Genomic DNA, 24,064 nt, shown 5'->3' with positions numbered 1-24,064 from the left:
CTTTTTGTTGTTTGGATGTACAACTACCCGACCACGTCCACTTGTATTTGTATTTATCCATCTGATGAGTTAAGCCTCTTTCAACTGATTTTTATAGTTTGTTCTTATATTGTACTGTTACACCACTGTCCCAGGTTAGGGGGAAGGTTGGGATCCCGCTAACATGTTTAACCCCGACACATTCTGTATGTACATGTATGTGCCTGTCCCATGTCAGGAGCCTGTAATTCAGTGGTTGTCGTTTGTTTATGTGTTGCATATTTGTTATATTCGTTCATTTTTTGTACATAAATTAGGCCGTTAGTTTTCTTGTTTGAATTGTTTTACATTGTCATTTCGGGGCTTTTTATAGCTGACTGTGCGGTATGGGCTTTGCTCATTGTTGAAGGCCATACTGTGACCTATAGCTGTTAATTTCTGTGTCATTTGGTCTCTTGTAGAGAGTTGTCTCATTGGCAATCATACCACATCTTCTTTTTTATATTTACATCAACAGATATAAACAATTCATCAAAGTCAAGGTGAGACAACAAAACTTAGTGGTAAGATCTATGAAATTTTTTACACGGTACAAGTTTTTCTCATTATTGGAGACTGTACAGTGACAGTAACACCTGTAACTGCTTAAACCCATTTCTTATGCACTTTAGTTCGATAAACTCACTGAATATCATACCACATCTCCTTATTTTTATATGCATTACAATTTACATGTGCATGTAATTATAAATATATATATATCAGAACAAAATGCATTGCGTCACTTTTATTTCTGCATCCTTTGGCACAATACAAGTTCTAAAATTACACAACATAAAACAACTAAATGTTATTTCAGATGAAAGTTTTGTTTCAGTTCCATTCATAGGATTTGTGAGAATTTTGTATGTTTTGCCAAGTCCAATAATTCGCTCTATGTGCACATGTTAATTGGAGACTTTTCTATCCCGTATAAGAGTTTTGGAACTAATTCTGTTTCTTTTTTTGAAAAAAGTTAGCAAACAAATCTTGCACATTTAAACCTTTGTTTGCCATCACACTGTCACCTGGATCACATAATTGAACTACATTTTGTATTCTACATCTTTCAACTATTTCATAGTCACTGGTAGAACCAACATATGCATTAGAGACATAGTTGACTAAACCACCAGGCGTCGAACATACAAGTATTTTCAGTGTTTCTGTTTTTATATGATGAAAAGGTTGCCTGAGCTCTAGGAGTTTTAGGTTTTATCACGGGATATTCTGTGCTGTCAATAATAATCCAAGTCGTAGGAAACTTTAATTTGAAGTTGGATGGCGAAAAATGCCTGACTAAACCACTAGATGGCCAAGTGTTAGCCTCACACCACTGTTTAGGCATAAAAACAATCCATGTATACACAATATTCTTAACACTAGATTCAATCTAGAATCTAGAAAGTTCAAAGTTGGTTGTATAATGCCTCAATTTCATCAAAGTCATAAAAAAACTGATTTTCAACTGACACCCTATCAATTTGAAAATATATGTATCTCAAACAATGTGCTGTTGGACAAAGTGTGGTCAAAACAAATAAAAATTTAGTATACAACTCTAAACCAGTATAAAAATGCATGGCTGTGTCACGTGTCTTCATTTCAAAATTCTCTGCTGAAAACATAGACATTGATGGTGTTTGCGTAATTCCATCTTGGAAGCTCAACATTAGCTCGGCAGTTGGTGGTGGACAGTCATACATTAAATCCTTTCTGCAGTATGAATGACTTCTTCGGGAAAACCAACTTTACAATCAAAACTTTCCTCTAGATTTCTACTACAATATTCATCAAGTTTAGTTCTTTTGTTTTCACAGGAAACTGCCCTGATTTTTCTTTTTGCGGACGATTCAGTCTCTTGCTTGGTCCAGGAAAATAGGCTGGGAATGGCAGTAGACTTAAGTCTCTGTATGGTGGGTTTGCGCCCTGAAAAAGGTTATAAAACATTAGTTTTTTTATAATTAAATGAACTTCCATTAGCAATGTATACTTTGTATTACCTGGCCAAATATTAACTAGATTTATTCATTACAATCTGGATAAAACTATGTTTGCCTGATTCAATGTATGTTATGTAAATCCAAAGGACAAACGATGAGAGACTTATGCAACAAACGTTCATTGTCTGTACCTAAATAACTATAATATAGATGAGAGCATGTCACTGTTTTGTTCCTGTTAACATTGTCATTGATATTTTTCAAGAAAGTCTATGAGGCATAGCTTATGCATTCCTGTCATTACTACATTAGCATAACTACTGCTAAAATAATTCTCAGTATGATATACCTCTTGTAAGAAATCATTATAATTGTAGCAATCACCAAAAAATCTCACACAGATCACATTGAATCGTAATCCAAAAAATTATGACGTCTTGAATTAACCACCCCCTTTTATTCTAAAACGATAATTGCGGTTGTAAACATACTTTGGTTTATTCGCATGGCGATTACATATATAACTATATATTTCAAAAAGAAAATAGAGTTTTACCATGAATAGTTTCCTGCACGTAGTCTTTTTCAGTAAAATGTGCCTTGCAAACAACAGCTGATTGAGATGGACTCCACGATTTCATCGTGTTCTCGTCCAATCTGCGTTTGGGCCATGGCGTTGATCCAACTTTTACTTGTTTTTAAGGGGGTAGGCCTCAGTAACCCTAAAATTTTCCCATCGTTTAATATTTTTTAAATTTACACCATTGAATAGGTATGCCTCAATACATGTTCTGGCAAAGTTTTAACAAAATTGACCGTCTTGTTCTAATTTTAGAATTGATTGAATATGGTCAATTTCGGCCATCATTTAAGCCAGTCCAAAATACCAATAGGTATATATATTCGTTTATTTAAGAAAATGCATGGCATAGAATATGACTGTTACTATTTGATTGTATAATGGTATCATATTCTAAAGTAAATATGAACTGTAATTGGTATATGTGATATTTTTAAATGAAATGCAAGGTGAGAACTAACGGATACATATAAAACTTTGGTAAGTCTCATTTGGCACTTTCTATATATAAATACACGTGGAAAAATATTTTGTCGTTTAATTTGCATATAAAAATGCTGGAACAAATATCAGTCATATAATTTTCAAATGACAACTTTTTATTAATTTTCACCGTTTAAATTTTACAAAAACTTTGATCAAAGTGACCTAACGGACCCCCCAAAAATAGGGTCTTTTGAAGAAAATAATCAAAATTGACATCTATAAACCCTCATAGCTACAATTTACGGTATGAAAGTGCAAAATGTTGTTTGATATATGTGATAATTCCGTTGTTCATTTGAAACAGCAATTATCTTCAATATGCGGATCCCGGGCGGAAAAAAGGGGGGGGGGGGGGGGGGGTGGGTGCTAATAAAGAAACGTAAGGAGTGGAACTTGGATATAGTCTATGCTCTCCTCCATGAGTGGTTGCTGGTTCGTGACACATCCTTCTCCCACCTATGTATGCATTAAGTAACTATAGCCCCCCTACATAAATATATGACATTTCATCACTATGACATTGGTTACATTCCCCTGGACTACAACCGCTCCGTCAGTTTTTTTACATGTACGTTGGAAGGCTGTGGTAGCAACAAGGACAATATCCTTCACTTTCTAAATACTTTCTGTGCTAATGCGAGTAAATTGTTAGCTTTAGCTTGTATTTTGATAGTAGTTGAGATCTTATCTCCAAGAGCACAACATGCAGTAGGCTGCTGATCAGGCTGATAATACACCTTATCGCTATTTGTCCGCCATTACTGGATATCACACAGGTTCCCGTAAAATTTTGACGTCATAATACAAAATATCTGACGCCACAATGGAAAAGTGATTGTTGTTGACGTCAAAAGTTCAAGCGGCCGGGTCAGCCGGGAATAGCGATAAGGTGTATTACTAATACTAGGTTTCAGATTTTGATCTGACAAGCCTCATCGACTCCTGAAATTGCATCCATATTATCATAAGATCTTGGTAAGACTACTGAAATTTGTAAATCATTATATCATATTGCAAACGCCAGTTTTTTCAGGTCTGCATGTCCCTCTTTGCATTATTTTTAAAAATATTCATGTCGACCGGTCTGCATGAGATCTGATCTACATGTGTCATAAAACACTTACCAAGAGAAAGATAAAATACAAATATTTCAACATTTCTATTATCATGATTATATGTAGTTTGAAAGTTGATTCATGGTCTCAGTAGAACTAGTACATGTATGTCCAAAAATAACAGTTTGTTATATATCTGCTCTATAGACTATAGTCACTGATAGTTACATGTAGTAATGGGGTATATTTTATATAACAAATGTATTCATAAGATATTGTGACCTGATAAGTGATATCTGTCACATTGTGGACATGCATGCAAATTTCATTGAATTTTCTTAGGAACTACAAACCAAGGCTTTGTGGGTTTTTTTTTTAGATTTTTTTGGAAATGAAATCTCATCTGTATTATACTGTTTGATGCATTTTCACTTCCATCACATTCCAACTTCTTGTTTATCAAATATTTAGAACTGGGATATTGTAGTGATCAACAGCTCACAGTTCCAACTCGTTAAAACATTTTTAGATTGCTGTCTCATTGATAGGAACCCTGTTATTTCTTCCATCTATACATGCATTCCGCTGAACAAGTATACATTATCAATGTTTTTGTTAAGGGGTCAGATGAGGATAGCCTCAGGATCAGGATTTTCTTGCTGTGTTGAAGACCCATTGGTGGCTTTGCATGGGCTGTTTTGTTCTCTTAGGTCGGGTTGTTGTCTCTTTGACACATTCCCTGTTTCCATTTTCAATTCAACACAAAAAACAACAGAAATAAAGCTTGAAGGAAGAATGTATGTTTTTTTTCAGGTTTCCAAAATAAAGGAAATAGGGTACAGAGTGTAGCTATATTTTTTCCCCTAAAATATCAAATCATTTAGTACCAAAATAGTCAAATGACACTTTCATTTAAAAATAAACCAAGGTATATTAGGGAAACCTGAAAGTCATGCATTTTATTTGAATCTTAGTCATTTGTAGTAAAATTGTACACTGTTTCATAACAAGGTGACATATAATAATGCAATATAAATGGGTCAGTAGCCTATTACTTTAAAAAAAAAAAAATACAAATGAAAGCCAAAGTCATAATATTAGGAGTAAATGGTGATAAATCTAATCACACTTCTTATCAGCTTCTAAAATAACACAGCCCTTATTATCACAATTATGTTGACTGTCAGAATAAAGAATCCATACGTCTTTACAAAATAAATCCTTCATAACAGTTCTTGAATTAATCTTTTGTATCTAAATGCACAAATTTCTACAATTTTTTACTGTGTTTTCACATACTTAACATATTACGTTAATGCTGAACATGTATATTGATAATATTGACTTTCTAACATTAGAATTTGTCGTTTGCAATGTCTTATATTTCTGCCCATCTTTGCACTAAGACAGAGAATTTCAAACAACATTATAACAAAGATGGCAACTAATTGTTTTGTAGGTAGTTCCATTGGCTTCATTTAACAATAAGATAATAAATGTTTTCAGTTTTCTACAATTTGAACTTGTAGGTATATAGAAATAAGAAGATGTTGTACATGTACGATTGTCAATGAGACAACTATCAAGACCAGAGTTCAAATGAATTGGATGTAAGCAATTATAGGCCACAGTGCGGCCTTTCACAATGAGAAAAACCCATAATGTATTATTGTAACCTAACTGTACTAAAGGCCCAGCCATGAAAAATGTGAAATTTATTATATATATATATATATATTATTTGGCCAAACACCCAATAGATATAAGAAGATGTGGTATGAGTGCCAATGAGACAACTCTCCATCCAAGTCACAATTTGTAAAACTAAACCAGGGTTTCACACTAAGGCAAGTCCATGAGTCCTGGACTCATGAAAATCTGTTTGGGCTCACCATTTTCAAACCTGGTGAGTCCAAAGATGCTTCAAGATTGAAATATTTTGTATAAACTGAACACACATATCATCATTTTATAGCAAAAGTTTAAAAGAAATCTGAATTTAATGTAATTTCATTGCTCTTTTAGGTCATGGAGGCTAAAATAATAAATTGTATTGCGATAAAATATCTTCTTCTTACTGTTGGACTCACCATGGCCAAAAACGATGAGTCCCTGGACACGCCTTCAAAAATCCGTAGTGAGAACCCTGGTCAACCATTATAGGTCAAAGTACGGTCTTCAACACAGAGCCTTGGCTCACACGGAACAGCAAGCTATAGAGGGCCCCCAAAATGACTAGTGTAAAACCATTCAAACGGGAAAACCAACTGTCTAATCTATATAAAAAACAAGAAACGAGAAACACTTATGAACCACATCAACAAACGACAACTACTGAACATCAGATTCCTGACTTAGGACAGGAGCAAACAAATGCAACGGGTTTAAACGTTTTAATAGGTACCCACCTTCACCCTTATCTGAAACAATAGTGTAACATCACAACATAGAAAGACACACTATAAAATATCAATTGAAATAGCTTAACTCAATCAAAAGACATATTAACACAAGTGAACATACACTGAATGAATAAATTTGATCTATGATACAAGTCTTAATGTTTTTTTTAAAAGTAATCCCTACGCAATAAAGATATATACATGTATAACCAGGATGGTTTTCCAAAAAGAGAGAGAAAAATCTTACTAGATTAATGGTGTCCTTTCACAATGAAATCTAGTTACTGATGCTTTAACCAAATCAGCTAAATGGCAAAATTTTATGTGCATATTTTTTTTAAAATATGTATGCTTGGTTACTAGTTAAAAGCTGAATCAAGTCAGATATTTAGCTCTAATTTTTGCATTTATCGTAAAATGTTCCAAATATTCAGTCAGAGCTCTGACATAAACAAGTCAGAATAAAATGACTTCCATAGGTCAGATATAATTTGATGTAAGTGTTGTCTCCCTTCTTGCACTCAACAGAATATGACTTGTACAGGTCAGTTTATGTCAGACTTTAATTTATCATAAAATGACTTCCACAGGTCAGCTTTTGCACAAAATATTGTGACTTAATATCTTCATATTCTAATAAGATTTATGCCCCTTTTTAATGCATTTTGACTTCGAGAGGTCATTTTTGTTCTGATTTGAAGCAGTAATTACTACCACTTTGTTATCAATCTCCATAAAAATATGGTGATTACTAGTTTCGAATTAAAGAGTTTTAAAAAGTGGGATTCATCTGACATCATACCTTCTCCTTTCCAGAATCTAAACAGAATATATTTATCTCATCACTTTCAATTATTTCAAAATACAAAGAAAAACCAGGTGAGAAAAAATGGATCATACAATTTTCTGAATATCAAAAGATTTACAAAATACAATATTGGATACATTTACTAGTACCATGACAATACTTCAAATCTTCCAAGGAAAAACAAGACACTTATTCATGATAAGACTATGTTAATAAAAGATATATTCTCATCCACTTTAAGCTAAATTTATTAAGAGCAAAACATTTATTATTTTAATATTTCATTGAGGTAAATACTGTTGAGCAAACTGACTCAAACAAGTCACATTATGTTCTGACTTCAAAGAGTCAGTCATACTAAATGTATTACAACTTTTAAGTCTAGTATTGTCATATTGATTTAATAATGTATAGGTAAGCCAGATAAAAGACTGAGGAAATAAGGTCCCCATAAGTCACAATAATGAGGACTATAAAAAAGTTTATTTGGTATATTCAATATTAAATGTATTTTGTTTTAAACAGGTCAAATCATGTTCTGACTTAAAAGAGTCAGTCCAAAACTAAAATAAATTTATTGAAATATTTAAGCCGGGCATTGCCATATGATATTAAATGAATGTATGGGAACGTCAGATAAAAGACACAAGAAATATATGTTAAGATCTCCTAAAATAAATAATCATTTGACTTAATTGGTTCTAAAAATTTATCAAATAATAAACTCGAAAATGGCAGATTCAGAAGCAGTCTGAAAGCAAGGACTTTCTTGGATTAATGGAAGTACACCTAGCTTTGATTGGAAATTTTGTTCTGTAAACTGACTTTAACAGGTCAAATCATGTTCTGACCTCAAAGAGTCAGTCAAAACTAAACTTATTACAACTTTTAAGTCTAGTATTGTCATATTGATTTAAAAATGTATGGGAGAGCCAGATAAAAAACAGAGGAAATAAGGTCCCCTAAAGTCACAATAATGAGGATTATATAAAAAAAGTTTATTTGGTATATTCAATATTTAAATGTATTTTGTTTTAATCAGGTCAAATTATGTTCTGACTTCAAAGAGTCAGTCAAAAACTATACTTTAACTAATTATTGCAACTTCTAAGTCTGGCATGGTTATATGCATTTAAGAATGTATGGGAAAAAACAGATAAAAGGCACCCAATAATAAAGTCACAATAATGAGGACTATAAAAAAGTTTGTTTGGTATATGTAATATTCAAATGTATTTTGTTTACAAGTTTCATCAAATTATCTTAAAATTTTATTCTATTTCTGTATTTTCATGACTTTTCTTTTCTGTTAAGTTAACACATGGAACTTTTGGTTGTAAAAAATATTATTTTGAAGACCATTTGACTGAATTGTTTCTAAAAAAAACTTATCAATTAACATGATTAATTAACTCAACAGTAGCATATTCAGATAAAGGGAAAAAGGGGGGCTTAGAGGAAGAAGACCTAGTTTTGACTGGAAATCTTGTTCTGTAAACTGACTTTAACAGGTCAAATCATGTTCTGACTTCAAAGAGTCAAACAAAACTAAACTTATTTCAACTTTTAAGTCTAGGATTTTCATATTGATTTTAAAATGTATGGGAAAGCCAGATAAAAGCCAGATGAAACAAGGTCCCCTTATGTCACAATAATGAGGACTATAAAAAAGTTTATTTGGTATATTCAATATTCAAATGCATTTTGTTTTTAAAGATTTTCATCAAATTATCTTAAAATTTTATTTTATTTCTGTATTTTCATGACTTTTCTTTTCTGTTAAGTTAACACATAGAACTTGTGGTTGCCAAAAAAAAAAATATTTTAATAACCATTTGGCTGAATTGTTTCTAAAAAAACTTATCAATTAATTAACTCAACAGTAGCAGATTCATATTTAGGGGGGGCTTAGAAGAAGAACACCTAGCTTTGATTGGAAATTTTGTTCTGTAAACTGACTTTAACAGGTCAAATCATGTTCTGATTTCAAAGAGTCAGTCAAAACTAAACTTATTAATACAACTTTTAAGTCTAGTATTGTCATATTGATTTAAAAATGTATGGGAAAGCCAGATAAAAGACAGAGGAAATAAGGTCCACTAAAGTCACAATAATGAGAACTATAAAAAAGTTTATTTGGTATATTCAATATTAAATGTATTTTGTTTTAAACAGGTCAAATCATGTTCTGACTTAAAACAGTCAGTCCAAAACTAAGTTTATTGAAATTTTAAAGTTGGATACTTCCATATGATATTAATGAATGTATGAGAACGTCAGGTAAAAGACATAGGAAATATATGTAAGATCCCCTAAAATAAATTACCATTTGACTTTATTATTTCTAAAAAATTATCAAATAATAAACTCAAAAATGGCAGATTCAGAAGCAGGGCTTAAAGGAAGTACACCTAGCTTTAATTGGAAATTTTGTTCTGCAAACTGACTTGAACAGGTCAAATTATGTTCTGACAAATTGACTTAAACGGGTCAAATCGCGTTCTGACTTTAAAAAATCAGTCAAAAACTAAATTTATTGAAATGTTTAAGTCAGGCATTGCCATATGATATTAATGATATGTATGGAAAAGTCAGATAAAATACACACGAAATACATGCAAGATCCTCTAAGATAAATAACCATTTGACTTAATTGTTTCTTAAAACTTATCAATTAATAAACTCAACAGTGGCAAATTCAGAAGGGGACTAAGAGGAAGAACACATAGCTTTGATTGGAAATTGTTATCTGTAAACTGACTCAAGCAGGTCAAATCATGTTCTGACTTATAAGAGTCTGTCAAACACTAAATGGATTGCAACTGTAACAGTCGGGCATTGTCATGATTGTGATGTGATTGTTAGAATGTATGGATACAAGTAGGAAAAAAGATCACAAATATTAAGTCACAATTATTAGAACTATATAAAAGTTTATTTGGTATATATTTGATATCTTAATATTTCATTGAGGTAAATCCTGTTGTACAAACTGACTTGAACAAGTCACATTATGTTCTGACTTCAAAGAGTCAGTCAAAAACTATACTTTTACTAATTATTGCAACTTTTAAGTCTGGAATTGTCATATGCATTTAAGAATGTATGGGAAAATCAGATAAAAGACACCTAATAATAAAGTCACAATAATGAGGACTATAAAAAAGTTTATTTGGTATATTTAATATTCAAATGTATTTTGTTTACAAATTTCATCAAATTATCTTAAAATTTTATTCTATTTCTGCATTTTCATGACTTTTTTTCTGTTAAGTTAACATATGGAACTTTTGGTTATAAAAAATATTATTTTAAAAACCATTTGACTGAATTGTTTCTAAACAAACTTGTCAATTAATTAACTCAACAGTAGCAGATTCAGATTAGGGAGGGGGGGGGCTTAGAGGAAAAGACCAGTTTTGATTGGAAATTTTGTTCTGTAAACTGACTTTAACAGGTCAAATCATGTTCTGACTTCAAAGAGTCAAACAAAACTTAACTTATTACAACTTTTAAGTCTAGTATTGTCATATTGATTTAAAAATATATAGGTGAGCCAGATAAAAGACAGAGGAAATAAGGTCGCCATAAGTCACAATAATGAGGACTATAAAAAAGTTTATTTGGTATATTCAATATTAAATGTATTTTGTTTTAAACAGGTCAAATCATGTTCTGACTTAAAAGAGTCAGTCCAAAACTAAAATAAATTTATTGAAATATTTAAGCTGGGCATTGCCATATGTTATTTAATGAATGTATGGGAACGTCAGATAAAAGACACAGGAAATATATGTAAGATCCCCTAAAATAAATAACCATTTGACTTAATTGTTTCTAAAAATTTATCAAATAATAAACTCAAAAATGGCAGATTCAGAAGCAGGGTTTAAAGGAAGTACACCTAGCTTTGATTGGAAATTTTGTTCTGTAAACTGACTTTAACAGGTCAAATCATGTTCTGACTTCAAAGAGTCAAACAAAACTAAACTTATTACAACTTTTAAGTCTAGTATTGTCATATTGATTTGAAAATGTATGGGTGAGCCTGATAAGAGACAGAGGAAATAAAGTCCCCATAAGTCACAATAATGAGGACTATAAAAAAGTTTATTTGGTATATTCAATATTAAATGTATTTTGTTTTAAACAGGTCAAATCATGTTCTGACTTAAAAGAGTCAGTCCAAAACTAAAATAAATTTATTGAAATATTTAAGCTGGGCATTGCCATATGTTATTTAATGAATGTATGGGAACGTCAGATAAAAGACACAGGAAATATATGTAAGATCCCCTAAAATAAATAACCATTTGACTTAATTGTTTCTAAAAATTTATCAAATAATAAACTCAAAAATGGCAGATTCAGAAGCAGGGTTTAAAGGAAGTACACCTAGCTTTGATTGGAAATTTTGTTCTGTAAACTGACTTTAACAGGTCAAATCATGTTCTGACTTCAAAGAGTCAAACAAAACTTAACTTATTACAACTTTTAAGTCTAGTATTGTCATATTGATTTAAAAATATATAGGTGAGCCAGATAAAAGACAGAGGAAATAAGGTCGCCATAAGTCACAATAATGAGGACTATAAAAAAGTTTATTTGGTATATTCAATATTAAATGTATTTTGTTTTAAACAGGTCAAATCATGTTCTGACTTAAAAGAGTCAGTCCAAAACTAAAATAAATTTATTGAAATATTTAAGCTGGGCATTGCCATATGTTATTTAATGAATGTATGGGAACGTCAGATAAAAGACACAGGAAATATATGTAAGATCCCCTAAAATAAATAACCATTTGACTTAATTGTTTCTAAAAATTTATCAAATAATAAACTCAAAAATGGCAGATTCAGAAGCAGGGTTTAAAGGAAGTACACCTAGCTTTGATTGGAAATTTTGTTCTGTAAACTGACTTTAACAGGTCAAATCATGTTCTGACTTCAAAGAGTCAAACAAAACTAAACTTATTACAACTTTTAAGTCTAGTATTGTCATATTGATTTAAAAATGTATGGGTGAGCCTGATAAGAGACAGAGGAAATAAAGTCCCCATAAGTCACAATAATGAGGACTATAAAAAAGTTTATTTGGTATATTCAATATTAAATGTATTTTGTTTTAAACAGGTCAAATCATGTTCTGACTTAAAAGAGTCAGTCCAAAACTAAAATAAATTTATTGAAATATTTAAGCTGGGCATTGCCATATGTTATTTAATGAATGTATGGGAACGTCAGATAAAAGACACAGGAAATATATGTAAGATCCCCTAAAATAAATAACCATTTGACTTAATTGTTTCTAAAAATTTATCAAATAATAAACTCAAAAATGGCAGATTCAGAAGCAGGGTTTAAAGGAAGTACACCTAGCTTTGATTGGAAATTTTGTTCTGTAAACTGACTTTAACAGGTCAAATCATGTTCTGACTTCAAAGAGTCAAACAAAACTAAACTTATTACAACTTTTAAGTCTAGTATTGTCATATTGATTTAAAAATGTATGGGTGAGCCAGATAAAAGACACAGGAAATAAAGTCCCCATAAGTCACAATAATGAGGACTATAAAAAAGTTTATTTGGTATATTCAATATTAAATGTATTTTGTTTTAAACAGGTCAAATCATGTTCTGACTTAAAAGAGTCAGTCCAAAACTAAAATAAATTTATTGAAATATTTAAGCTGGGCATTGCCATATGTTATTTAATGAATGTATGGGAACGTCAGATAAAAGACTCAGGAAATATATGTAAGATCCCCTAAAATAAATAACCATTTGACTTAATTGTTTCTACAAATTTATCAAACAATAAACTCAAAAATGGCAGATTCAGAAGCAGGGCTTAAAGGAAGTACACCTAGCTTTGATTGGAAATTTTGTTCTGCAAATTGACTTAAACAGGTCAAGTCATGTTCTGACTTTAAAAAATCAGTCAAAAACTAAATTTATTGAAATTATTAAGTCAGGCATTGCCATTTGATATTAATGATAATGTATGGAAAATTCAATTAATAAACTCAACAGTGGCAGATTCAGAACGGGGCTAAGAGGAAGAACACATAGCTTTGATTGGAAATTTTGTTCTGCAAACTGACTCAAACAGGTCAAATCATGTTCTGACTTAAAAGAGTCCGTCAAAAACTAAATGGATATGCATAAAATCTGGTTCATAATTTTTGAAAAGATGGAGAGATTAATGAGTCTATATTTTGTTATTCCGACTCACAAATGTCACTATGTGACAAATTTCGGGAATTTTTCTCTCCTTTTGACTGATTCCTATATGTTGTATGGGTGCCATAACTATCACTTCAACATGTACAAAGTCAGCACATTCTAAGGGACGACATCAAAAGACCAATGTAGGATAAAAAAACTTAAATCAAATAGTTTGGGGGTGGGGGGTGGGGTTAAAATTGCTGCAAGTTTTGTTTATCCAAAATCGATTTCACATAAATCCATATTGGTCAATCAATTTTTCCCAAATTAAGTTAAGAGGGGGGTGGATGGGTCAGTGAAAAAACTATGTGATGTGAATTAAGTTTTTTATCCTACATTGAACTTTTGATGTCGTCCCTAATGACTTGACCTTTTACAGTATTTCTGTCTGAATTTTGTATGAATATTCTGTATTTACTTATTTAACTACATGTATGTGATTGCAAGTGTATTAATTAGCTTTGTTTATTACTTATATTAAACTAAACCTCTATTAATCAATTATCTTTACTCTGGTTATTGATTATATAAGAAAAACTCTGCCTATTACTATATGACTGTAATCTAAACTCTGATTGTTAACATCCTGGATTGCATATCTGCATGACCATTAAACTCATGGTATGCCCATTTTATTTGAGGATATAAAAGTATTGTTTTTTCAATATAACATTTTCAGACACATCGAATCTGTGAACATGGTGAAGACAACTTTCAATTTGACTTTAGAAATTAAAGAGTTTGTAAGCAAAATGTTGGGGAAATTTAATTATAATTAAGAATGTTTAAAATTAGTTAAGAGAAAAGCCGACATTATTAATGTTAAAAAAATTTTGAGGAGAAAAAACATACAAATTCAGACCAAATATGGTGACTTTGTTGTCCTTCAAGAAGCCATACATATAATCCATAATATTTTCACTGTTTTGTAAACACATGTAAAAGTTGAAAGATAACTATCTATTGACTTTTTTTAAATAGCTTTTTTCACAACACTTATAACTTTGTAATTTATGTTCCATTGTACACTTGTTATTCTTAATATCTTTAAAAATTGTTGTTTGGGAACAAAATCTTGTCAGGGTTTCTTATGGTACTAGCATGACAAGTGCATTCATATTCTAAAATACTCTAAATATTAAAAAAAGTCAGTATTTTCAGATCATTCTGAGTCTTTCTGACCTTATTAAGTCAGAACATTCAGACTTTTATAAGTCAGAACATTCTGACTTCCAATGTTCTTCTCACTTCTGTAGAAACAAAGACTATTCTATGTCTCAAATAAGAGGTAAATGCTTCATGTGGCTAAGCATCTGGGGTAAGAATTATAGATGTGTAATTTCAGAGGAAAACAAATATGCCAAATTTTTTTTTTTTTATATAGATTAGACCGTTGGTTTTTCCGTATGAATGGTTTTACACTAGTAATTTTTTGAGGCCCTTTATAGCTTGTTGTTCGGTGTGAGCCAATGCTCCGTGTTGAAGGCCGTACCTTGACCTATAATGGTTTACTTTTATAAATTGTAACTTGGATGGAGAGTTGTCTCATTGGCACTCATACCACATCTTCCTATATCCATGTAATTAATAAGATGTGATGCATGTGAGAGGAAAATAATACTGAATAGACAATTCTGTTTACACAATACTGATAAATATAATATGTAAAGGTGGTCTCTCACCAGATTAAAATAAACAAGAAATAATTGTAACAGGATGCTGTTACGAAGTCTCCCAAACAAAGCTCCCATAATTCGTCATTCCCATGGTTGCCTGACATTGGGCAAGTTCCAGTACAAATTGGTTTTGTCTAGTAAAGAGGGGCCTGATGGGGGGGGGTCTCATCACGATTCACGAGTTGATTTTTTTGTCAATCACAATTCATAGAAAATAAATTTCCATGATCACGGATCAAGAAAATATATAAAAAAAAAAATGTAAAAAAACGGATCACGATAGCGAAAATGCGCCGATCACGAAGAACGAAAATAACCCATCAGGCCCCTCAGTAAAGTGATATGCATAAGTGACGCCTAGGGTTTGACCCTGCATGTAATTCAAATCTTCTTGAAATGACGAACAGGAATATCATATGGTTTACCTTTAGGGGTGGTGATCCAGAACATTTCAAAAAGGGGGATGGGGATGACCCCAATGGACTTCCCCTATATTTCATTTGATTTGTTTTATTGTCCTGTGCAAGAATGTATATGGTTTAGGGGTTGGGATCTCGACCGTTTACAAGTTTTCAAACATGAGGGGGTGGGGTGACCCTCAGGGACTTCACCTTTATTTCATTTGATTTGTCTTATTGATCCTTACAAGTATATATATGGTTAAGGGGTGGGGATCCCGGCCGTTTACAAGTTTTCACACAGGAGGGGGTGGGGGTGACCCCAAGGGACTTCCCCTATATTTCATTTGATTTGTTTTGTTGTCCTATTCAAGAATATATATGGTTTAGGGGTGGGGATCTCGACCGTTTAAAAGTTTTCAAACAGGAGGGGTAGGGGTGACCCCCAGGGACCTCCCCAACATATCATTTGATTTGTTAAATTGTCCCATACAAGAATATATATGGTTTAGGGGTGGGGATCTCTACCGTTTACAAAATATAAGAACATGTGCAAATGGCAGGGGGTGGGGGTAAACCTGGAGACTAGCCCGGTATATTTCATTCAAATCAATTTGACATTATAAAGAGGAATAGAGAAATGACAGGGATAGGGGTGATCCCTGGAGACTTGCCCTACATTTCATTTGATTTGTTTTATCATGTCCCATGATCATAAATGAAGACCAGGTGTGTGCATCACGTATTGTTCTCAAGTTATAACTTTAAAAATAAAAAAAAACCTTGGGTTCTTTAGTTAAACCCCTCCCTTCCTTTTTCTTTTATTAAAATTTTTCCCATTTTCATTTCATTATCATCATATCAATATTCACAATGATCGTTTTTCTCATTGGGAGAAACGTATCAGAAAGGTTAAATCAAAGCGCGAAAGCGCTGTAAAGGCAGTTAATTACAGGTTGTGTGTATTTTTAGTCCAGTTATATATCATTATCTTGCATAGTACAGTGTACTTATCAGAGGTGGCTTTCAGTATTTAAGATTATGAGTTCTCTAATGATATTGAACAAGTTATATGAATGTCATATTCTGAGCACTATATGAAGGTGATTGTTCTCACTTGTTTATGAACTAGTGCATTATGTCCAGTTTGTACCTTTTTTTATCTATGTTTATAGTCAAATTAGTTATCAAAGGTACCAGGATTATAATTTAATACGCCAGACGCGCGTTTTGTCTACATAAGACTCATCAGTGACGCTCAGATCAAAATAGTTATAAAGCCAAACAAGTACAAAGTTGAAGAGCATTGAGGACCCAAAATTCCAAAAAGTTGTGCCAAATACGGCTAAGGTAATCTATTCCTTGGATAAGAAAATCCTTAGTTTTTCGAAAAATTCAAAGTTTTGTAACAGGAAGTTTAAAAAAATGACCATATAATTGATATTCAAATACTGTTTAAAATAGTTAGGCATTTTCTTTTTAGTAATAAGTAAATGTTATCAACTGTATTTTATTCAACTCTGCAAATGTGGTTTGTTACTGTTAAGTATGGATGATAGTTGTTTCATTGGCAATCATAACACATCTCCTTATTTATATAATGATCTATATTCAACGACCTCAGGTACAAAAAAAATGTATGTAACTTAACTATGATGGGAAACCTTTGACTTCTTTCTTTTATATAAACTTTTGATTTGGTACCATAGAACTATGTAGAATAAATGTACATTGCAACATGTCAACTCTTTCAATGACAATACTTTTTTAAGAAACTATAACTCCAAGCAAAATTATATTTCCAAGTTTAAAGTAATTTATGAATGAAAAAAGGAGTTCTTAATTAAGAAATAAACTGATTCACTGAGCGCAGCTGGATACACCCGCAGAGGTCCAACCCTGAACAGTTGGGGCAAAAATGGACACAATATTCAAGCTTGATACAGGTCTGAATTTGGATTGTAATTAAATATTTGACATATTATAGTTTCTGAATAAATGTAGTCAAAGAACTTGAAATCGGTTATATGAATTGAATTTATATTCAATTAAAGATTTCTTGCTGTTGTGCAATACACTGTGCTGTTGCGCAATACTTAATAAATCTGTTGCCAGACTATAAACAAATAAAGTTCAATTTCTTCTCAATTTATGAAAATCTATAGGGAGATTACATCAATAGCTATAAATAATTCACCAAAGTTTCATGCGAACTGCTTAAAGCATTTTTGAGTTGTGGTCCAACAAGAGTGCACACGCTGAAATGTCTCGCCTTCTTTACTAATCACTGATATTATGTTGATAGTCCTTAATATAAAGCTTTATTACAACTGTCACATAAACTTAACATTAACCAAGAAAACTAAACATTGACCAATGAACCATGAAAATGAGGTCAAGGTCAGATGAACCATGCCAGGCAGGCATGTACAGCTAACAATTCTTCCATACAACAAATATAGTTGACCTATTGCTTATATTTATAGTTTAAGGAAAACAGACCAAAACACAAAAACTTAACACTGAGCAATGAACTGTGAAAATGAGGTCAAGGTCAAATAAAACCTGCGCGACTGACATATAGATCATAAAATATTTCCATACACCAAATATAGTTGACCTATTGCATATAGTATTAGAAAAAAAGACCAAAACTCAAAATCTTGACTTTGACCACTGAACCATGAAAATGAGGTCAAGGTCAAATGAGACCTGCCAGCTAGACATGTACACCTTACAATCATTCCATACACCAAATATAGTAGACCTATTGCATACAGTATAAGAAAAACAGACCAAAACACAAAAACTTAACTATAACCACTGAACCATGAAAATGAGGTCAAGGTCAGATGACACCTGCCAGTTGGACATGTACGCCTTACAGTCCTTCCATACAACGAATATACTTAACCTATTGCTTATAGTATCTGAGATATGGACTTGACCACCAAAACTTAACCTTTTTCACTTATCCATGAAATGAGGTCGAGGTCAAGTGAAAACTGTCTGACGGGCATGAGGACCTTGCAAGGTACGCACATACCAAATATAGTTATCCTACTACTTATAATAAGAGAGAATTTAACATTACAAAAAATGTTAACTTTTTTTTCAAGTAGTCACTGAACCATGAAAATGAGGTCAAGGACATTGGACATGTGGCTGACAGAAACTTCGTAACATGAAGCATCCATATACAAAGTATGAAGCATCCAGGTCTTCAACCTTCTAAAATATAAAGCTTTTAAGAAGTTAGCTAACGCCGCCGCCACATCCCTATCCCTATGTCGAGCTTTCTGCGACTTTTGTCGCAGGCTCGACAAAAACTGGAAAATCACCCCTTTTTTAATGAATAAAACCCCATAACTCAGAAATGTAAAAACTAAAATTTATAAAATTCTAAAGGGAGCTTACGGATTGATAATTTAGTCTTAGATGCAAGATTTTTTTATCAGTTGTTAGTGGCTTTGAACTAGCTGTCAGTAACTTTGAGTACTTTCAGATCTGTACTTAGTGTCTTTTTGTTGTTTGGATGTACAACTACCCGACCACGTCCACTTGTATTTGTATTTATCCATCTGATGAGTTAAGCCTCTTTCAACTGATTTTCATAGTTCGTTCTTATATTGTACTGTTACACCACTGTCCCAGGTTAGGGGGAGGGGGGGATCCCGCTAACATGTTTAACCCCGACACATTCTGTATGTACATGTATGTGCCTGTCCCAAGTCAGGAGCCTGTAATTCAGTGGTTGTTGTTTGTTTATGTGTTGCATATTTGTTATATTCTTTCATTTTTTGTACATAAATTAGGCCGTTAGTTTTCTTGTTTAAATTGTTTTACATTGTCCTTTCAGGGCCTTTTATAGAGCTCTGACTGTGCGGTATGGGCTTTGTTCATTGTTGAAGGCTGTACTGTGACCTATAGCTGTTAATTTCTGTGTCATTTGGTCTCTTGTGGAGAGTTGTCTCATTGGCAATCATACCACATCTTCTTTTTTATATTTACATCAACAGATATAAACAATTCACCAAAGTCAAGGTGAGACAACAAAACTTAGTGGTAAGATCTCTGAAATGTTTTACACGGTACAAGTTTTTCTCATTGTTGGAGATTGTACGGTGACAGTAACACCTGTAACTGCTTAAACCCATTTCTTATGCACTTTAGTTCGATAAACTCACTGAATATCATACCACATCTCCTTATTTTATATGCATTACAATTTACATGTGCATGTAAATATATATATATATCAGAACAAAATTCATTGTGTCACTTTTATTTATGCATCCTTTGGCACAATACAAGTTCTAAAATTACACAACATAGTACAACTAAATGTTATTTCAGATGAAAGTTTTGTTTCAGTTCCATTCATAGGATTTATTAGAATTTTGTATGTTTTGCCAAGTCCAATAATTCGCTCTATGTGCACATGTTACAAAATGTAATTGGAGACTTTTCTATCCCGTATAAGAGTTTTGGAACTAATTCTGTTTCTTTTTTTGAAAAAAGTTAGCAAACAAATCTTGCACATTTAAACCTTTGTCTGCCATCACACTGTCACCTGGATCACATAATTGAACTATTCTACATCTTTCAACTATTTCATAGTCACTGGTAGAACCAACATATGCATTAGAGACATAGTTGACTAAACCACCAGGTGTCGAACATACAAGTATTTTCAGTGTTTCTGTTTTTATATGATGAAAAGGTTGCCTGAGCTCTAGGAGCTTTAGGTTTTATCACGGGATATTCTGTGCTGTCAATAATAATCCAAGTCGTAGGAAACTTTAATTTGAAGTTGGATGGTGAAAAATACCTGACTAAACCACTAGATGGCCAAGTGTTAGCCTCACACCACTGTTTAGACATAAAAACAATCCATGTATACACAATATTCTTAACACTAGATTCAATCTAGAATCTAGAAAGTTCAAAGTTGGTTGTATAATGCCTCAATTTCATCAAAGTCATAAAAAAACTGATTTTCAACTGACACCCTATCAATTTGAAAATATATGTATCTCAAACAATGTGCTGCTGGACCAAGTGTGGTCAAAACAAATAAAAATTTAGTATACAACTCTAAACCGGTATAAAAATGCATGGCTGTGTCACGTGTCTTCATTTCAAAATTCTCTGCTGAAAACATAGGCATTGATGGTGTTTGCATAATTCCATCTGTGAAGCTCAACATTAGCTCGGCAGTTGGTGGTGGACAGTCATAAATCCTTTCTGCAGTATGAATGACTTCTTCAGGAAAACCAACTTTACAATCAAAACTTTCCTCTAGATTTCTACTACAATATTCATCAAGTTTAGTTCTTTTGTTTTCACAGGAAACTGCCCTGATTTTTCTTTTTTCGGACGATTCAGTCTCTTGCTTGGTCCAGGAAAATAGGCTGGGAATGGCAGTAGACTTAAGTCTCTGAATGGTGGGACTGCGCCCTGAAAAAGGTTATAAAACATTAGTTTTTTGATAATTAAATGAACTTCCATTAGCAATGTATACTTTGTATTACCTGGCGAAATAATAACTAGATTTATTCATTACAATCTGGACAAAACTATGTTTGCCTGATTCAATGTATGTTATGTAAATCTAAAGGACAAACAATGAGAGACTTATGCAACAAACGTACATTGTTTGTACCTAAATAACTATAATATAGATGAGAGCATGTCATTGTTTTGTTCCTGTTAACATTGTCATTGATATTTTTCAAGAAAGTCTATGAGGCATAGCTTATGCATTCCTGTCATTACTACATTAGCATAATTACTGCTAAAATAATTCTCAGTATGATATACCTCTTGTAAGAAATCGTTATAATTGTAGCAATCACCAAAAAATCTCAAACAGATCACATTGAATCGTAATCCAAAAAATTATGACGTCTTGAATTAACCACCCCCTCATATGCAACTATACCAGTCATAATTACGTTCGATAACTCTGCATGTTACTGGTTTAATTAGGATTATGAAAAATTTACTGGTAACCCGTGTGATGAATGATTTAGAAAATTGAAAAATATAGATATTTCACCTCGGGGTTTCGAGGTTTTTTTTATTAATATAAAATAATACCATAAAATAATTTCTATAAGAATCGGACCATACTAATCTACATAAGTCTTGTCAAAACTTACATGATCTTACATCGTGATTAGGTGCCATGTTTGTTTTCTTTGATCACGTTGATGACTTAATATCTCCTTAATCAAGCTATGTCCTTGGGTATTATTAGAGAGACAATAACGTGTCATATTTAATTGCAATATAAACAGTGAAATCAAATTGTGTTATTTGCATGGGCAAAATTAGTGTCGAACATCGTCTACGTTTGAAAATTGTTTGGTCGCCATTTTTTTTCGTAACTTCGAAATTTTATCAAACCAAAAGCATGTATCCACTTTATCAAAAAGACAAAATATTTGATTCTATGCTGCTTTAAGGTAAGACAAAAACTGAAAACGCATGCATCCAACAGTTTTTTGATTTTCATCGTAAAAATATTACAATATATATTTTCACAAGTCGACCTACGCTGTCAACATGGTCAATGTAAACAATGCATGGTTGATGCATATAAATCTTTGTTTTGAGTGCGAGAGACTGTTTCTAATAAATATATCAAATTAAAGGTGAAATAAGAAATTTCTAAAAACAATAAGACATACTTTAATAAATATTTCACAAATTACTTTCTAATTAATTACTAAATGAATACATGTCGTGATTTTGTTCACTTCCGACATCGACCGCCATTTTCAAAATATTATTAACGAATGCCAAAATGTAAACTTTTCAATCAAATTTTGAAGCAAAAAGTTTGTTACCTTAACTGATTTGGGTTTCGATTTCATTTAGATGAATGTGTTGTCGATCTTTTTAGGGGTTGGAAGGATATTATTAACAAATAATAAGTTGAGAAAATTGATCATATAAGAAGGTCCCATTGCAATTTTATTGAGTTTTAACGAAGAAGTCAACAGAGGCTGTGTGGTTATGTCACCTCCATTTTCAAACTTAATTTGAAGCAAGAAATCATATTTCTGAACTGAAACTTAAAACATTTTTAATTGTAAAAATGAAAATACTATAAAACGTGGGGTTGGAAGGTAAAATACACAATGTAACAAAAAAGTTATGATCGTTTAATCTATGTAGCCCGTTCATTTTCATTGATAATCAATCGGCCATTAATGATATACAACTGAATTGTAAAAGTCACGTGATGACCGCGATAGTTGGATATGTTTATTCTAAAACGATAATTGCGGTTGTAAACAGACTTTGGTTAATTCGCATGGCGATTACATATATAACTATATATTTCAAAAAGAAAATAGAGTTTTACCATGAATAGTTTCCTGCACGTAGTCTTTTTCAGTAAAATGTGCCTTGCAAACAACAGCTGATTGAGATGGACTCCACGATTTCATCGTGTTCTCGTCCAATCTGCGTATGGGCCATGGCGTTGATCCAACTTTTCCTTCTTTTTAAGTCATTTGGAAATGCATGTCCTCCTCTTAAATGACATCCAGGTACACAACAACAAGTACTTGGCATCGTTAATTAAAAATGTAACTGAAAATAGTTGCACAGTGCAGAAACCGGAAGTTGAGGAACAGGATCGGCTACCACGGCGCCACCTATTCAGGAACGATAATTTGCTACTTTATATAACTGCGAAATAACAATAACGTTAGACGGGTTCACGTGCATAAACAGAAATGCGCTTTAAATTGTATAATATAATTCATGTTCAGTCGACCTTTAATTATTATATCAACGACTGAAATGATTTATAAACATATAGATTGCAGATAACACTCGAAATTAACCCGAGCTCTTTCCTCACGGAATTCATATAATTCTAGTTTGTCAATCGGTTGACTGCTTATAATGCAAAATACAAATATATCAAAATTTTTTAAAACTAACAAAACACAATGATCGTTTCTCTATTTCCCAATGTAAATGAAATGAAACAAAAAACATTTTATATCACAATAAGAAGAGGAGAGATTTCAACATTTCCGGATCTACTTGGAGCCTAACGACCCCCCACGTAGATAAGTTGGATATCGCGGAAGGAAGGATTAACCCGGCAACTAGAAAGGCATTAAAGCACTGCCTTTAAAAATCAATTCGTGATTGAGTTTAAAAATAGAAAAATCACGTGACGATGTTCAGCTCGAAGCAATAATTTTACTTTTTAAATTGCACTGACTGGTTAATAATGTAAATATTGTTTAAGACAACACGAGTTATCTCCCGAAAATAACAATTCATTATCATAACAACATTTTCTGACCTGAACAAGTCAGAACTGTCAAACACCAGGTCATCTCAAAGACCACGCGTCCGTATTTACAGGTCGCGCGCCTTCATGAAACAGCAAAAAAATTACTTGCAAGGAACTTCTTTATAGGCAAAAAATATAAAAA

The 24,064-nt window shown here is 32.3% G+C and overlaps 1 protein-coding gene across 3 annotated transcripts; it reads right to left on the bottom strand.

Moving 5' to 3' along the window:
* Window positions 1-919: 919 nt before the first annotated feature.
* LOC127724414 (uncharacterized) lies at window positions 920-23,465 on the bottom strand. 3 transcript variants are annotated; one of them, XR_007992491.1, is made up of 2 exons: window positions 22,972-23,465; window positions 920-1,947 (listed from the first exon to the last, which is right to left on the bottom strand). XR_007992491.1 is itself a non-coding variant. In XM_052231369.1 (2 exons), the coding sequence occupies exons 1-2, from the start codon at window positions 23,054-23,056 to the stop codon at window positions 20,542-20,544; spliced, it is 600 nt and encodes a 199-aa protein (XP_052087329.1). In that variant the 5' UTR covers window positions 23,057-23,465; the 3' UTR covers window positions 19,866-20,541. The 3 variants fall into 3 exon arrangements, 1 of the variants encoding a protein (XP_052087329.1); XR_007992490.1 differs by lacking the exon at window positions 22,972-23,465 and adding an exon at window positions 2,518-2,658; XM_052231369.1 differs by lacking the exon at window positions 920-1,947 and adding an exon at window positions 19,866-21,056.
* Between the last annotated feature and the right edge of the window lie 599 nt (window positions 23,466-24,064).

Source organism: Mytilus californianus, unplaced genomic scaffold, assembly GCF_021869535.1.
Source record: "Mytilus californianus isolate M0D057914Y unplaced genomic scaffold, xbMytCali1.0.p SCAF_14, whole genome shotgun sequence".
Classification (NCBI taxonomy): domain Eukaryota; kingdom Metazoa; phylum Mollusca; class Bivalvia; order Mytilida; family Mytilidae; genus Mytilus; species Mytilus californianus.
This window is presented reverse-complemented; position numbering and strand designations above follow the sequence as displayed.